The sequence below is a fragment of the Mastomys coucha genome, unplaced genomic scaffold, assembly GCF_008632895.1.
Source record: "Mastomys coucha isolate ucsf_1 unplaced genomic scaffold, UCSF_Mcou_1 pScaffold4, whole genome shotgun sequence".
NCBI lineage: Eukaryota > Metazoa > Chordata > Mammalia > Rodentia > Muridae > Mastomys > Mastomys coucha.
The window spans coordinates 28007913-28025730 of NW_022196910.1; the positions used below are offsets into that span (position 1 = coordinate 28007913).

The following is a 17818-nucleotide window of genomic DNA, read 5'->3' on the forward strand; positions in this document are numbered from 1 at the left end:
GGAGAAGCCTGTGAAATAAGGGGTTTTGGCTTATTTCTTTTTATTGTTAACATCTAGCACCTACCTTATATGATGTGCTAGGGATGCACACATAGTGCTTGAAGCTTGAATGAGGCAAGGAAGCTCTAGTTTGTGAAAGTTGTGAAAACCCTTGCTCGTCCTTATTAGTTAAGTTGGGTAGGTACCTTCAGTGGTAAAAATGAATGCTTGTCAATCTAGAGCATCTCTCTCTCTCTCTCTCTGTCTCTCTCATGTTTGTATGATGTGTGAGAAATTATAATTTGTAATATTCTCTAGATCTAGCTAGTTTCAGTTTGTGATTTTTTTGCATCTTTTTATGATAAGGTTTATAAATAAGGTTTATTTCGATTTTAGAGTAAAATGTAGATTGTGAGTTTTAAGGATTCTGCATAAAGTCAAAGCAAAGCAGTATTGTTTCTGTGACTCTCATCCTCATTGCAGCGTAGCTCATCTATAATGTCTGTCCTCTATACAGTGTGAAAATGCATCTCTAAAAGAACAGATGGAGGCTATCAGTAAAGAGCTGGAGATTACAAAGGAAAAACTCCATACCATTGAACAAGCCTGGGAACAAGAAATGAAATTAGGTAAGGAGTTGTATTACCCTAGAAATACTAAGTGATAAATATCTAACAGTGCTTTTTTTTTTATTTATTTTTTTCCTTTTTGTGCTGAAAAATTCTTTTTTGTAGCAGAATGCATGGATGTAGTGTTAAAATCATGTTATAAATTTATGATTCAATACTAGCTGTTTCTATTTTAATTTTTTATTAATTTATTTATTCACTTTCCATCCCAATTACAGCCCCCCTCCCTCTTCTTTCTGTCCCACCCTCACAAATCCCTCCAGATTGCCTACTCCCCTTGTCTGAGGAGAAGGGGAAGCCTCACTTGGGTACTACTCTGCCCTGGGACATCAAATCACAGCAGGATTAAGAGCATCCTTTCTCAGTGAGGCCAGACTCAGGGAAAGGGCTCTGATGACAGGCAACTGAGTCAGAGAAAGACCCAGTTCCAATTATTAGAGGACCCACATGAAGACCTATTTTAATTATTATAACAGTAAAAGCTAATGATAGTTTTAAAATACATGTTTTTCTGTGGGCAAAGCTTATGTGTTGTATACTATTTGATACCTTTTACCTTAAAATGTCAAAGAAAATTTGAGGATTTATATTGCTTATATTTGCAGCAGTATATCATCTTAATTCTCTTATGTATATTTTTATTTTTATATATTTTAAATAATAGACATTACTTGTTATATGCTATTCCAAGTATTTCCATATGTTAATCATTTTTCTTATAGAATTTTATGCAGTGTTTAAGTGATTATGATTAAAGCATTAGTGTTTTTTACTTTTGCCATTATGTAGAATGTTACAAAGATCTTCATCTATACCTAACTTGCCATGTTATTGAATATAAAATTGTAATATGATAGTATTTGATATTGCATGCTTATAATACCCAAAATAATGCTCATGATTTGAGATTATCTTGTAGACTTTCTTAGTCATATCACTTAAGACTTACTGCTGACTTTGGTGCTTGGTAACTTTAAAAATATTGCACCTCTAAAGTCACACTGCTGCCCTGTATTGTCCCAGTACTTCCGTAACAAGTGTTCATTTACTGCTTGTTAAAATCCTCCAACCTCTGACAGCTCTACATTGACCTTCACATGGGTATTTCAGTAATATTACAGTTTTTATTGTCATTTGATAAATAGAGACGTTTATTCTAGAAAGACTACATGGATAAGCATCAGAGAGGTAGGGATAAATAAATAGAATACAGACATGTCTTCATTCAGAAAGTTCATAGAACTGTGCTATTTTTATACCTCTCCTGAGTTATCTTTTGTCTGTTGTATTGTTGCACATAGGAAATGACTCAAACATGGATAAGGCAAAGAAATCAATGACAAATAGTGACATTGTTTCTATTTCAAAAAAAATCACTGTGTTGGAAATGAAGGAATTAAATGAAAGGCAGAGGGCTGAACACTGTCAGAAAATGTATGAGCACTTAAGAACTTCATTAAAGCAAATGGAAGAACGTAATTTTGAATTGGAAACCAAGTTCACTGAGGTTTGATACAATTTTTATCCTATAAATAGACATTCGATAGTAACACTAAATTATTGCTAAAAACTTTGCTTCTCTAAGCTAGCATATGCATACAGCATTTTCATTTTATGTAATGGATATATAGACTATTCTTTTAAAATCTCAATTGCTTTACATCAAAGCACTTGTTTCTGTAAACAAATTCTTTCTTGCTAATGGTATGGTTTTGTTTTTAGTAAGAGGAAGGATGTTGTTTCTTTAAAAAGCAAGTTGTCTTCCAATCTCATCTCTTTGTTCATTCTCTTTTATACTCCAGAACCTGTTTGGGATCTGAGACTATAGTAAGAGGCAAAATAGTTTAAAATCTCTGTTTTCAAAAGCTTTAATAGCAGGTAATTAAAGATACTTAGTGTGGTCTGGATTAAGTAGTCTGCAGATACTCCATAACCTATGAATGAATAACACCTTGCAGATACTTAGGTTGAGATAGATTTCAAAGTGTAATATCATTTTTTCTTTTAAGACATTTAATGTTAATAAAAATTTATATAATTTTATAACATTTATAAAATTTTCTTAACTTCACTTGGATTTATTTGTAAGTACTTTGTTTATATTCAAAATTCTTAAGTAGTGATTGCCTAACATAAATAATTTATGATAGAATTAGACTATTACTATATCTTTTTTATAATTGACTAAGGGAAAATAAAGAAAACTTTAGTACTCAAGAGACCAGAAGTTATGCGTCCAGACTGGAGCTGTAGTTCATTGACATTAGTTAGCACAGGTCCTGGGTTCTGTTCCCAGTCTAAGGTAAAATAGAATAAATAAAATAACATTGTCCCTGGGAATATTTTGTTGTTGCTTTTCCCATAGCTTACCAAAATCAACCTGGATGCACAAAAGGTGGAGCAGATGTTGAGAGACGAATTAGCTGATAGTGTGAACAAGGCAGTAAGCGATGCTGACCGACAGCGGATCTTAGAGTTAGAGAAGAGTGAAATGGAGCTCAAAGTTGAAGTGTCCAAGTAAGTGCACAAAAACAGTTTCATCATTTGATGGGTCTATTTGATTTGTCTTTAAGTTAAATTACAAATATATGAAGCAGTATCTATACTCAATTTTTTTATTAAGAAGAGGATTAATATCTTGGTTGTTTTTTAACCAGATGACATAACATTGAAGAGGAAATGACATCACACAGTTTGTTTTTTTTTTCCCCTGAGTGTAGGGATGTGACTTCGTAGAAGACACTAAAGTTGAAATGGAAACCATGTAGGGTCCATGTCTTTCTCATATTGCCTGTTTTGGGGGAAGTAGAGATGGAAGAGTCTCTTAGTATTTAGTTTACTCAATTTAAAAAGAAAGGAATTTTACCTTTTTATAAGGTTGATATAAACATAATTAATTCATATATAGATTTAATTTAATTTTCTTAGTAGCTAGCTATGTGGTAGGTATTGTGTAAGACATCAGACATATTAACTCATGTACTCTTGCTTACTATCACTTAGGTAAATTGTTGTTTCTGTTGTTGAAGTCCAGCTTTAATCCATGGTAATCTGGTAATATGCCTAGGGGTATATTTCAATCTTGTATCTTTTGAGATTTGCTTTGTAATAGATTATAGACTATATGGTCAATTTTGGAGAAAGTAATGTGAGGTAATGAAAAGGACATATTGTGTGTGTGTGTGTGTGTGTGTGTGTGTGTGTGTGTGTGTTTGGGTGAAATGCTCTATAGATATCTGTTAGGTCCATTTGAATCATAACCTTTGTTATTTTCATTATTCGTCTATTTAGTTTCTGTCTCGATGACCTGTCCATTGGTGAGAGTGGAGTGTTGAGGTCTCCACTGGTAATATGTGGAGTTTGATTTCTGATTTAAGCTTTAGTAATGTTTCTTTTATGAATGTGGGTGCCCTTGCACCTGAGGCATACATGTTCAGAATTTAGATGTCCTTTGGTAGACATTTCCTTTGATCAGTATGAAGTGCCCTTCCCTATATCTTTTGATTACTTTCTGTTTGAAGTCTATTTTATTGGCTACTAGGATGGCTACTCCAGCTTGTTTCTTGGTATTCTTTTGCTTAGGAAACTTTTTTCCATCCCTTATACTAAAATAATGACTATCCTTGATGCTGAGATGTGTTTTTTTATTTACAGCAGAATGATGGATTCTGTTACAATTCATTCTGTTAGGCTGTGTTATTTTACATTGATGTTGAGAGGTTTTAATGACCAATGATTCTTACTTCCTCTTACTTTGATATTGATGGATATTGAGTGTGTGTGTTTCTTTTCTATTGATTTTAATGGTGTAAAATTATTTATTTCTTGTGTTTTCTTGAGTTTAATTCGTCTCATTGGATTGTAGTTTTCCTTCTAATAACCTCTGTAAGACTGGGCTAGTGGAAAGGTATTGTTTAAATTTGTTTTTTTCATAGAATATCTTGGTTTGTCCATCTATGGTAATTGAAAGTTTTTCTGGACATTGTAGTCTGGGCTGACATCTGTGGTCTCTCGGGGTCTACAAGACTTCTGCCGAGGCCCTTCTAGCTTTTAGAGTGTCAGTTGAGAAATCGGGTATAATTCTGAAATTGGGTGCTTTTATGTGTTACTTGGCCTTTTCCCTTGCTGCTTTTAATATTTTCTTTGTTCTGTGCATTTAGTGTTTTGATTGTTATATGGCAGGAGGATTTCCCTATCTGATCTAGTCTGTAAGCTTCTTGTACCTTTATAGACATCTTTTTTTAGGTTAGGGAATTTTTCTTCTATGGTTTTGTTGCTGTTTTCTGGGCCTTTGAGCTAAGAATCTTCTTCTTCTATTCCTATTTTTCTTAGGTTTAGTCTTTTTGTAGTGCTCCAAATTTCCTGGATGTTTTATGTCATGAGTTGTTTAGATTTCACATTTTCTTTGATGTATTGATTTCTTCTATTTTATCTTTTACACCTAAGATCCTCTCTTCCATCTTCTATATTCTGTTGGTGATGCTTATGCCTGTAGTTCTTGTTCTCTTCCCCAGGTTTTCCATCTCCAGGATTGCCTCAGTTTTTATTTTCTTTATTGCTTCCATTTCCCTTTTCAGGTCTTGGACAGTGTTATTCATATCCTTCACATCTTTGATTTTATTTTCCTGTATTTATATTTATTTGCTTCTTTTAATGCCTCTACCTGTTTTAATGTATTTTCCTGAATATCCTTAAGGGATTTATTCATGTCCTCTTTAAAGGCCTCTATGATCTTTATAAGACTGGAGTTAAGACTTCTTGTGCTTCAGTTTCATTGGAATATACAGGGTTTGTTATAGCATGGTAGTTCCATAGTTCAAGATTGCCCCGGGTCTTGTTGATTGTGTTTGTACTCTGTCCTCTACACATCTGATTTTCCCTGGTGATGTATGGATGATCTTGATGGCAACAGGACTTCTCAGGAAGGTGAGGGTAGCTGTGGGCCAGAGAGTGGAGATCAGAGTACCCTACTCTCTTGGCTCTGTCCCAGTCAGACCCAGCTGGCGTGGTGGGCAGATCCAACTAGGATGGATGGTTGCGCAGGATTCATAGCTAGTTAGTTTGGGGACACGCAAAGGTTTCCACGGGGAAGCAGGACACTCTTGGGGTAACACCAGACTCCTCCAGAGCAAGAAGCAAGTCCAGAGCTAGACAGTAGTACTCAGGGGGTTGTATGGGTCTCCCACCTCGGCAGACTGTTCCAGGCAGACCACCTGGGGTGATGGGCAGATCCAACTAGGATGGGTGGTTGTCAGGGTTCCAAGGTGGATAGTTTTAGAGTCCCAGAAGGTTTCCACAGGGAAGCAGGAAGCTTCTGGGGTCCCAGATGTCTCCTCTGGACCAAGGAGCAAGGCAGAGCTAGGCAATGGACCTACCACTTTCTAAATAAAATAAAAAGTATCTTAGGAAAAATGTGTGGGAGGAAATGTTCTCTGATAGCCTACATTTAATTTATAAAATGCCATTTGTTAAGTGAAATTGGGATAATTACTTATGTCATTTTCTTTCAAAATGTATATATTATGCTATACTACAGGTTAAATACTTTCTAAAATAGGAGATGTTTCATATAAAATTTCAAGAGACCTTTGAACTCTTTAAGTTTGATACAATGAAGAGACTCAAAAACTAAATTGCTTTTCTAAATGGGTATCTCAAAATTGGAGCTTTTTCTATTTACTGAATTGTTGCTTAAATATGTTATCACTTTCTAGACTGAGAGAGATTTCTGATATTGCCAAAAGACAAGTTGATTTTTTGAATTCGCAACAACACTCCAGGGAAAAGGAAGTGGAATCCCTCAGAATGCAGCTGCTGGACTTCCAGGTGCATATAGTGTTAGCTCCTGCCTAGTCTGTTGTTTCCTAAGCTCACCTGAGACATTGCCATGTGAGGGTAGTGCTCTTCAGATATTAGTGCATCAGTAAAAAGCTGCTCCTGTTGTTTGGGACTTTAGAGAACATCTTTCACTTGAAATACCTATAGATGCATTTCACTGCTGCTGGTCAGTTAACACACTGAGGAGTACTAATTAGTGAATCTTTAACAAACTAATGAAGAGTAATTAATGAACCTTTACTGACTATTTTCTCTTGTATGTATATGTAGTTTTTCATATATTCCATGTTCTATAGTTTTTAGAGGATTAAGAGATGTTCATTGTATATATCAGAATTGTACTGTTAATGTTATCTGTGAATTATAAGGCAAAACTAGAAATTTAAGTGTGCTTCATTTGTTTTTTGTTTTTGTTTTTGTTTTTTTTTAAATCTCATGTGCCAGTTAGAATTTATTTATTGAACTGTGATTTTGAACCCATGACGTATTTGTTGGTAAATATTTATTTTTTGCTGTTAGGCACAATCTGATGAAAAGGCGCTAATTGCCAAGTTACATCAACATGTTGTCTCTCTTCAAATTAGTGAGGCCACTGCTCTTGGTAAGTTAGAGTCAGTTATATCCAAACTCCACAAGATGGAAGCCTACAATTTGCGCCTAGAACAGAAATTGGATGAGAAAGAGCAAGCTCTCTACTATGCTCGTTTGGAAGGCAGAAACAGAGCAAAACACCTGCGCCAAACCATTCAGTCTCTAAGAAGACAGTTCAGTGGCGCTTTACCCTTGGCTCAGCAGGAAAAGTTCTCCAAAACGATGATTCAGTTGCAAAATGATAAACTTAAGATAATGCAAGAAATGAAGAATTCTCAACAAGAACACAGAAATATGGAAAACAAAACTTTGGAGATGGAATTAAAATTAAAAGGTTTAGAAGAATTGATAAGTACTTTAAAGGATGCCAGGGGAGCCCAGAAGGTAAAACTTGATCTGAAATGTAGTATTCCCATGTTTTATAATAATATTACTCTTAGTGTATAGCTGTGTAAATATGTTTAATATGCATCTAAAATACTAACTGGTTAGCTTAGATTTTATGAATTGGGAATTTAGGCATTCATAAGCAAGTATCTTTAGGAAAATTACTCTCTGTGTGTAATAGAATTTTAAACATTCTAGAAAAGTCCAAATATATATTAAGTAAATAATAAGTATAATAATTTTAAATGATTTAATATAGTCATCAGTTGATTGCTACTTTGCATGAATATTTCCTGTTTGAATTGTCTATTTTTCTGTGTTTTCACTTGTAGATATTTCTTGTGTATACTTTGAATTTTCAGAGTTCCATTTTATTTTTCAAAGATTAGCTTTTACTTTAATTTGTGAAGAGTTAAATGGTAAACAGTTGTCTTGCAGTTAAGTCCTATTCCCTGTGCTAGAAATAATTACAATTTCCTTTTTTTAAAAAAATATTTCTTGGGTAGATTTTTAAAAGTGAATTCTTTGATAGTTATATATATATAATATATACATATATAATATTACACAAATAATGAATTGTGGTCACACTCACCTCTCTATTTTTTTCCTCTTTGTCCCTCACCCAGCACCACATCCTCCCATCAAATCCTGACTCATGTTTCATTTGTTTCTGTTGTCATTTTGTAACCTGCTGAGCTTCCTCAGTATCATTCACGTGGCCATGGGTATGATGCTGCCCACTGGAGCACGAGAAAGTGACCAGTAATTCCATCATTGTAGAAAAGGCTAGGATTTCTGTTTTTCATTTGTACCAATGTATCAAAAACATGACTGCAGTCAGCACTCAATAAAAAAGTGACAATGAATAAGATATTGAAATCACATGTTACTAAGAGCTGGTTATTCATTTGGAAATAATTTGAAGAATGTTTTGTTCTAATGTTCTATGTACTTTGGAATAATCTATGGGAATTCTAAATAGCTTTGTCGTTAATTTTGATTGAAATCATGATCAGTAATGTAACATTTATGTTTAACTATAATTTAGGTAATCAATTGGCATGTGAAAATAGAAGAACTTCGCCTTCAAGAACTTAAGCTAAATAGAGAGCTAGTCAAGGGTAAAGAAGAAATCAAATATTTGAATAATATTATCTCTGAATATGAGCATACAATCAACAGCCTAGAGGAAGAAATTGTTCAGCAGAACAAGGTTTCATTTTCTATTTCTTTCTGTTCTTTCTAAAGAGTTCAGGCTCAGATCATTGTATTTGAACTGTGTTGTTGTGATTGGATGATTAAGTATAGTTCCCATTATAATGGGTAACAAAATAACCCGTGTCTTGCTTTTTAAACTCCAAACATGCAAATTTACTTAGTTGTAACAGAGCTCTTAACCTTAAAAAAAAAGTGTGTCAGCAAACTTACGTGGTAAGCTAGTTTTTATTTTGATATTAATTATTACATTTCTTCAGTCTAGTTCCTTCTGGATGTCACTGTTGATTTAGATCACAGCATGGAGTAGGCAAAGATGCTTAAGTGACAGATGATGCTCATAAAACACACTCAACACAGAGACTCTATAACCTGTGCTTAGATTTATTTTTCTTTCTCTTTCTCTTTTTGTATCCTAGATACTTTATGTTTATACTTTCACTGCCTTAAGATCTTCACTCACAAACCTTTCCTTACCAGTGATTACAAAGGCTCGTTGGTATTGAGTAGTAAATTGTTCCCATCAAAATTTCCTATATAGGAAGCATTTGCTTTCATTTCTAAATAGTGTTTGCCATCCTCTGATATGCTGCGTATTTGTTTGTTATTAACTGTTTCCCTCTTCCTGGGATATAATTTCCTTGGAGACAGGAATTAAGTTTTGTTTATTGCTGAGCTTGCCCTGCCACATATAGTGCTTGAGAAATATGTTTCATGTATGTGGTTGGAATGGATGGATGAATGGGTACATGACTAGACTGAAATTTTGCCTCTGTGTTCTTAAGCAAATTGCTTGATCTTTGAGTTTGCTTGTTTTTCCCATAAAATAAGAGTGATAGCTGAGGGTAAAATAAGAAAATGTTTATATGCATGCTATGTGCTCATTATCACTGGATGTAGCTAACAAAAACAAGTGTTCTATTTTAGTTTCATGAAGAAAGACAAATGGCTTGGGATCAAAGAGAAGTTGAGCTGGAACGCCAGTTAGACATTTTTGATCGTCAGCAAAATGAAATACTCAGTGCAGCACAAAAGGTATCAATAACTAATTATGTTTGTTGCTTTGTTCCATGGCCTAAAGCATTAACTAACAGAAATAGTCTCTGAACTCAATATATTTTGAACTTTAGGATATGTGCTTTATGTGAATTGTCATGAGTTTCTTTGTTTAAAGATAAGTGAAATTTAGTCTACTATTTTTTCATACAGTTAAAAGATTTAATACTGTTTTCTCAGTACTATACTACTATCTTTAAAGCATATTATTTCTCAATAGTTTGAAGATACTACAGGATCAATGCCAGACCCCAGCTTGCCCCTTCCAAACCAACTTGAAATTGCTCTAAGAAAAATTAAGGAGAATGTTCAAGTAATTCTTAAAACACAAGCAACTTGCAAGTCACTAGAAGAGGTAATTGGGATAATTTGCATTTTAATTACTATATTAATGGAAATGTTTTTAGAATTTTCTAAATATTTATTTATGTTAATTAAAGTAGTAGTTTTTTGCTAATTCTTCTCTTTATTCTTATATACTATTTCTAATAGCGGATAATATTCCATGTAGTTAATTCGAATTTACAATTCATTTGTTTACTTCATTGAAGCATACTAAATAGGTAACAAAAGTTATTTAATTAAAGCTTTATAAACAATATATTGCCTTTTGTTAAGTGCTATTTTCATTGGTACTTATTTTTATCTTACCATGTACTTTGCATTATATGGTATATATCTTTTAAACAGTTTCTTTGCTCATTTTCTTTGTGAGTAAATAAAGTTGAAGCAAATGAAATTATTTAATCTAGGAACTTAAATCAGCTCATTAAATTATTCACAAAATAATATAAACTGAATATCACTTAAATTTTAGTTTACATCTAAACTTATTAATTATAAGTACATTTACAAAGAATTTATCATATAAAATTTTGCCTTTTTAATCAGTTCAGAAAAACAAATTTAAATTTTTTGGTTTATATGAGTTACCACTAAATCATGTGTTTTAAAATATCTCTTTTAATCTTACTGAAGATTAAAACTTCTCCGCTTTGGTGTGTTAAACTTCCAACAGCAGCACAATGATTCATTCACCTGTGCCACTGAAATCCCAACTGTGTCCTTGGTTAACACCTCTGCCTTAGTGTTCTGTGACATCAGAGGGGTCATTGAACTGCACTTTCCAGTTCTACAACCACCACTCATTGTTAATTCTAAACTGTAAGATAAAAATAAAGTTAATTAAATTTTGTGTTTAACCTAACGAAGTTTTAATAAGTGGTAATGTTATAAGTAAATTAGAATATATATGCAAATAAATGAGTTGTCATATAAAAATGTAATAAATAGAATTTTATTGTCAAATGGCTATTATAAATACGCAAAGAATAAAGTGAAACTGCTGTTTTGGTTGTAAGTACTCTTAAACAAAATTTATATGAAGCATTTTAAAGGACAAACAGTGCTGAAATAACTTATTGTGACTTTCCTGTAGAAACTAAAAGAAAAAGAATCTGCCTTACGGTTGGCAGAGCAAAATATTTTGTCAAGAGACAAAGTAATCAATGAACTGAGGCTTCGATTGCCTGCCACAGCTGATCGAGAAAAACTTATAGCTGAGCTAGACAGAAAAGAGCTGGAACCAAAATCTCATCACACAATGAAAGTTGCCCATCAAACCATTGCCAACATGCAGGCCAGGTTAAATCACAAGGAAGAAGTGGTGAAGAAGTACCAGCATCTCCTGGAGAAAGCCAGAGAGGTACTTTGTCATGCTGCTACTTTACCTCCCGGGGCTTTTCAGTCAAACGCACACTTTATGTTCTCTTAACGTGGTAGTTCATTTTTGCTCTCACATGATTCTGTATAGGAATTGTTGCTTTTATATGATTGGATTACAGATCTGTCAATCAAACTGGCAGTTTGTGTTTGTGTCTTCCTCTTCTTATGCTGAACCTGAATGGTTTAGGAAAGGTCAGGTGAACGTTTGAGTAAAACTTGAAACAATAAGGTAAATGATGCTACCAAGGGAATAACTAATGGGGATCTACTTTTCTTGAACAATAGGAGAGATATTTAGTATTCTAAAATGTTTCTCAAAATAAGTTAAGGGTAATGGATACATGTTACTCTAATGTTAAGAATAAATTATAATGAAAAGCTTGGGTGGCCAACATGAGCACATGCCAGCAGAAATGTATAATGGTCTAATATACATATGCATACAGAGATTATCTCTTGTGTTTTAAATTTAGAAGTTTAAAGATCAACTATGATCTTTTAGAATGTGAATCTATATCAGTTATAATTTATAGTACAACTTCAATTGTCTATGAAAACAGGAACAAAGAGAAATTGTTAAGAAACATGAAGAAGACCTTCATGTTCTTCATCACAAATTAGAACAACAGGCTGATAATTCACTCAATAAATTCAAACAGACAGCTCAGGTAAGATTCTGAGAACTTTGTTCTCTTCTTTATTGAGATTTGATATCACATAGTTTAAAAATTTCCCCTGTTTATGTCTCACAATAGAACATACTTCACCTCTTTCTTGCCAAAATAATCTTCAGAAAACCAGCTCTGATCATGAAAACATGATCATTTTTTTTAAACCCAAATCCTTCAGCAATTGTTACTGCTCACAGAGTCATATATATCTCTTCCTTCACTGTGGACTCAAGCCTGCTATGGTATGAGTCCACTCGTAAATGCATTTCCATCTTTTGAATTAAGCACTATTGCCTCCTTTTGATCATTATGTTCTTATGTGTGAAAAGCAGCCGTTCTCATAACCCACAGCATTGGGCTCCTCAGGCCTCACCTCATTAGTTCATGGTCATAACCCTCTACTGCACTTAGACACTGGCTAAAAATAATAGTCTGTACTTTCTCTTCCCTAGTCTATCTCTTCCTCTTAAATTTCAGACTTTATTGATTCATAAAGAAAATAATAGGATGAGTCATAATCTCAAATTGACTTTCCCATTACTAATATGTTTGTATCTCATAGGATTTAATTAAGCAGTCTTCTGCTCCAGTACCCACCAACAAGCATTTCATTCGTCTGGCTGAGATGGAACAGACAGTAGCAGAGCAAGATGACTCTCTGTCCTCACTTTTGACAAAACTAAAGAAAGTATCAAAAGATTTGGAAAGACAAAAAGAAATCACTGAGTTAAAAGTCAGAGAGTTTGAAAATACCAAATTACGGTAATTTTTAGAAATCTTTTTAAAATAAGCATATGGAAGTTATACTGTAATGAACCTTGTACCTGCTATGTGAGCTCCCTCCTAAAGCCTTGATGTGCACCCTCCCATATTGTCCTCAGGAACACCCAGGACTCATTGCTTTATAGAAGCAAGGCACTAGGAAGGTTCCAAGCATGAGAGAGTAGATGTGGCGAAAAAAGAATCACAGTTTGAATCTAGTCACTCTTCCTCAAAAGCCAATTTATTTTCTTCTCTAGAATCTTATTTTTAACTCCTTCCACTGTCCACTTCATCCTTTGTAAATGAAAGTGGTAGTGTTTACCGCTCTGGTTAGGTGAAGTCCCCATGGTACAGAAGTAACTTGAAAATTGTAACTTTGCATATAAATAGCTTTTGCTCAAACACCTGAGAGTCTTTGATAACAACCAGGCTCAATAAATGTTTGTTAAAGTATTTGCTTTAAGGAACTGTAGTGACAGTGTCCACATTATGTATATTAAAGATTATAAGCATTATTCAGCCTTTTTTGAAAATAGTCTTTTAAACATAAAATTGTTATGAGATTGTTCAGTAACTAATCATAGACCGTCTTGCGGGCTTCAGTTCCTATGTGATGAAAGTGAGAATGTTGGCCCACTTATGGTTCTATTCCTTTCTGATGGCCCATTAGAACTTTGACTGTTTACTCTTGGACCCAAGAGACCTCTCCAAAAGTTACCACATATTTGTGAATATGTAAGTAGCTGCCACTTGAGATTCTTTGCTTTTGAAAATTGTACATGGTTCTGCTTTGTCTCTCTCATTTTTTTCAGCCTGTTGAATATACACAAGAGTTTATATTTTTTGTATACTAATCTGATACCATGTACTGGATTACAAAATTATGTTTTTCATAATCTGTTTACATTTCTTTTTTTGAGACTCATCTCACCCTAACCCAGATAGAACTCACTGGGCAGTGAGAGCTGCCTTTGGGGTCACTAATCTTCTGCCTTGGCTGCCTCAATGCAGAGATCATAAGCATGCAAGAACCACTGCGCCATTCTGAAAATTACTTGGGCTTTTGGATCTAATTCCTAAATGCAGGAAATAATGTTCTGAAATAGTCTCTTACCACATAAAACTCTGTGGCTGTGGCTTTATACTTTTATAAAGTTGGGGGTTTTTTTGCTTTTTTTTTTTTGCTTTGTTTTGTTTTTGTTTTTTGTTTTTTGCTATTTTTTTTAAATCAAGGTATTATTTTCAATACTCAGTCTGGTAAACACATGTGCTTGTTTATCTCAGGCTCCAAGAAACTCATGCTAATGAGGTAAAGAAAGTGAAAGCAGAGGTAGAGGACTTAAGGTGTGCTCTAGCCCAAGCACAGAAGGACTCCCAGAGTTTAAAGTCTGAACTCCAGGCTCAGAAAGAAGCAAACTCCAGAGCTCCAACAACCACCATGAGGAATCTAGTAGACAGGCTAAAGAGCCAACTAGCCTTGAAAGAGAAGCAACAAAAGGTAAGTGCCTGATGGCTGCCGAACGAAAAGGCCTAAGAACTGTTGACCAACCAAAGGGCACACATGGAGGGACTCATGGCTTCAGGTGCATATGTAGCAGAGGATGACCTTATCTGGCATCAATGGGAGGAAAGGCCCTTGATCCTGTGAAGGCTCGATGCCCCAGTGTAGGGCAATGCCAGGGTGGCGAGGTGGGAGTGGGGATGTTGGTGAGCAGGGGGAAGAAGGGAGGGAACAGGGAGTTTTTCAGAGGGTAAACCAGAAAAAGGGATAACATTTCAAATGTAAATAAATAAAATATCCAATTAAAAAAGGAGAAAAGAATGCTATTTCTAATGTTGCATGGAAGTTCTTTCACATGCTCTGTACTGCACTAGTGCTATTTTAAAATGCAGATGGAGTGCAATTTATGTATGTGTGGGTCTGTTAAGTATATGTAAGAAAGGAAAAGAAATCTTAGCCTCATTATTTTCTCACTTCCCATTGGTTCTCATTTTGTGGAGGCAGTTTTGAACACATTAGAGGATTAGGGGTGATAAGGTGTAAGAAGGAAGAGAGATGAAAGAGTGTGGGCACAGTGGCTTCGTGTGAACAGTGGTCAACACCTTTAATAGAATATCGTAGTTTTGCTTTTTTTTTTTCTTTATCTCAGATGTAGCAAATGGTTTAGAAGATGCTATACTTCCCCCACCTTCGTTCATGAGTTCTATGGACAAGTATTGTAAACAGTGTCTTATAACATTACTCATCTATTTAAATTCAGTCAGTTTCCACGTGGAGGGATCTACTGTGAAGTTGCTTTTTTTTCTCTTTTTTTGCTAAATAATTTCTTGCTAATAGATAAACTTGGAAATTATAAAATAAAGCATGCCTTCTTTTCAAGTAGGAGTTGCTTGACTGAATTAGTGCTTGTTTCTGAAAATAATTGTCAGTTTTGTGTGAACTCTTATTTTATGAAGAACTGAGTAAAATTGCAAGGAAATTCATTTGAAAAAGTTCAAGTTCATTTGTGAGTTGTGTTTGCTTAAGCATATTCCCTACGATAATCATCTTTCTCTGTAACCAGGCTGGCCTAGAGCTCCCTGGATGAAAGCTGTCCTCAGGTTTGCTATGATGAGCTACCTTGTGCTGAGAGATAGGCTAGGGCCACAGTGCCACATGGAAAGCCACTGAGGCTATTGCATCTAATAGGAAAGCAATAGGAAGCCATACTGCCTGTCTTGTATTCTGTTTTACCCATACACAGTGTAATTTCTCCCTCCCCGCCCCCCCTTTTTTATATATATATTGTAATTTTAGGCACTTAGTCGAGCCCTGTTGGAACTTCGGTCAGAAATGACAGCAGCAGCTGAAGAACGTATAATTGCTGTAACTTCTCAAAAAGAGGCACATATCAATGTTCAACAGGTTGTTGAGCGACAAACTAGACAGCTAAAGGTGAGCATCAGATATGTATTAATATGGCCAGATACATGATCACTTCAGAGAATTTGTATTGAATTGGTGGCTCATTAGACAGGTACATGAATAGTTTTAAAACAGTGTATATCTTTATGTCATTCATGTATGGACTATCACCTTGAGGAGTTTGAAAAGACAGGCCACTATCAGTTGTGCTTACTAAAAGGACTCATTTAAGAAACATTTTACTTAGAAAATTTTAAAGCAGTATTAGTACATTTTAAGCATTCCTGGGATTCAGGTACAACATAGGAGAATACTCCACTGCTGTGCTAACTCTCCAGCCCTCAGAATTCTTTTTACAGCTGTTCTGTTGGACTTATTTCAGAGTCACAGCAAATTGAGAAGTCATGTAGAATCTTATGGATACACCTTGCACCAAATGATTCAGCTTCTTCTGTACCTGGCATTCTCCACCAGTACGGCACCCTTTCTTATTGTTTGTAAGGGATTGAGCTGCCAGGCTCTGAAGCCTTTCCTTCCACTCAGCTATTTTTATCAACACACTTCATCATTTTCTTATCTGACCATTAAGCTTAGTGATTAAAATGTTTTTCTCTAAACATGTATTTCATAATAACTTGCAATTTCTCTATTTTGCCCCACAAATTTCTTTACAGAAAATTTCATATAGTATATTGTGGTAAAATGAAAAATCATGTCTTTTTTTATTCATTATTTTTAGTTTTATTTACTTTTGATTTTTTATATGCTTTAGGAAAGTAGATTTTCATTAATTTTTCAAAAATTGCCTATTGTACTTTTCAATCATGTCATAGTAATAAAAAAATCTACTAACTAAATAAATGTATAAAAGGGAATAGCTCTTTCCTTATGTAATTTTAATAAAATATTATATAATATAATATAACATATAATATAATATATATAATATAATATATAATATAATATAATTTATATGTAATCTAAAATGTTGTTCCTGAATTTTATATATTTTCAAATCCTTCTTTCAAAACTTTCTCTGAGATGTTATATTTTTCTTTTAAACACAATAATAATTAACATCACTAATAATATCATTTGACCATAATAATTTATTTACTAAAACATTTACACACTTAGTTGAATAAGCCATAACAGACAAATAATAATATGTTTCTCCCGTTGTCATCACATGTTTATACCAATGTCTTTGTTCAGACAGCTAAGAATTTAAGATAAATTTATATGGTGGATTATAGATGTTGCTTTTATTTCCTGAGATGAAATGATGAGATTAGAGTCATACACAAGCTGTGTGAATACACAGCTTGGACTAAGCCCAGAGCATTTCCTTTTCTGTTCTAGGTATCCCTAGACCTAGGCTTGAAAGCTTCTAGCCTCCATACAGTCTGATCTTCCAAGATGACTGATTAAATCTGTCTTCTCTTGGCTTCTGACTGAATTGCTCTGTCTGACCTCATACTAACTTTGGCAATCAATTCTAACCTTCTGGCTCCTTCTCATTCTCTGGCTTGTTCTGTCTTTACCTGTGTCTAGCTTGTGCTCTCTGTCATCTGTCTCTGTAAAACTGTCCCAGTAAAACTGCCATACAAATACCACATACACTTTTTCCCCCTTCTGTCCCTTCTCTTAAGTAGGCTCTCTTCTGCTGCTATTCTCCTGTGAGTTAGGCATATCCTATTCTGTCAAATCTTTCTCTGATTCATCACATTGTTTCCTTCTCAATTAAACTTCACTGTCAAACATGGCTGCTTTCTTCTACAAACTAGCATTACCTTCACTGTTAGAAATTAAAGATACACTAGGGGCCTGTCTGTATTCCAGCCAGCTCATATCTTTGGATGTGATCCCTAGCCAGAGCAATCATGTTGCTGGATTAAAATTCCACTGCAAGGGTCTGCTGTCTCAGGCAGCCCTTCCATGTTTTTATCTTCACAAAGGACTTTACAACATACTTGAAGTCAAAGATTCAATGTTATTCTAGTCTGTTTCATAATCTTTAAAACGTTGTTGTTCATGTTGGTCTCTTTTACTAATTG

At 34.4% G+C, this 17818-nt stretch overlaps 1 protein-coding gene across 6 annotated transcripts in view; it reads left to right on the top strand.

The window, feature by feature from the left end:
- Positions 1-17818, top strand: part of Cep290 (centrosomal protein 290) — an 84085-nt gene that overhangs the window by 38477 nt on the left and 27790 nt on the right. For all 6 annotated transcript variants that reach the window (XM_031350123.1, XM_031350125.1, XM_031350124.1 and 3 more), the window contains 13 exons: positions 497-608; positions 1910-2115; positions 2974-3125; positions 6323-6434; positions 6966-7421; positions 8476-8640; positions 9570-9677; positions 9919-10053; positions 11137-11403; positions 11984-12091; positions 12657-12856; positions 14141-14354; positions 15654-15791. In XM_031350123.1, coding sequence (XP_031205983.1) covers positions 497-608; positions 1910-2115; positions 2974-3125; positions 6323-6434; positions 6966-7421; positions 8476-8640; positions 9570-9677; positions 9919-10053; positions 11137-11403; positions 11984-12091; positions 12657-12856; positions 14141-14354; positions 15654-15791 — 2373 coding nt within the window. The remainder of the gene's footprint in view (positions 1-496; positions 609-1909; positions 2116-2973; positions 3126-6322; positions 6435-6965; positions 7422-8475; positions 8641-9569; positions 9678-9918; positions 10054-11136; positions 11404-11983; positions 12092-12656; positions 12857-14140; positions 14355-15653; positions 15792-17818) is intronic.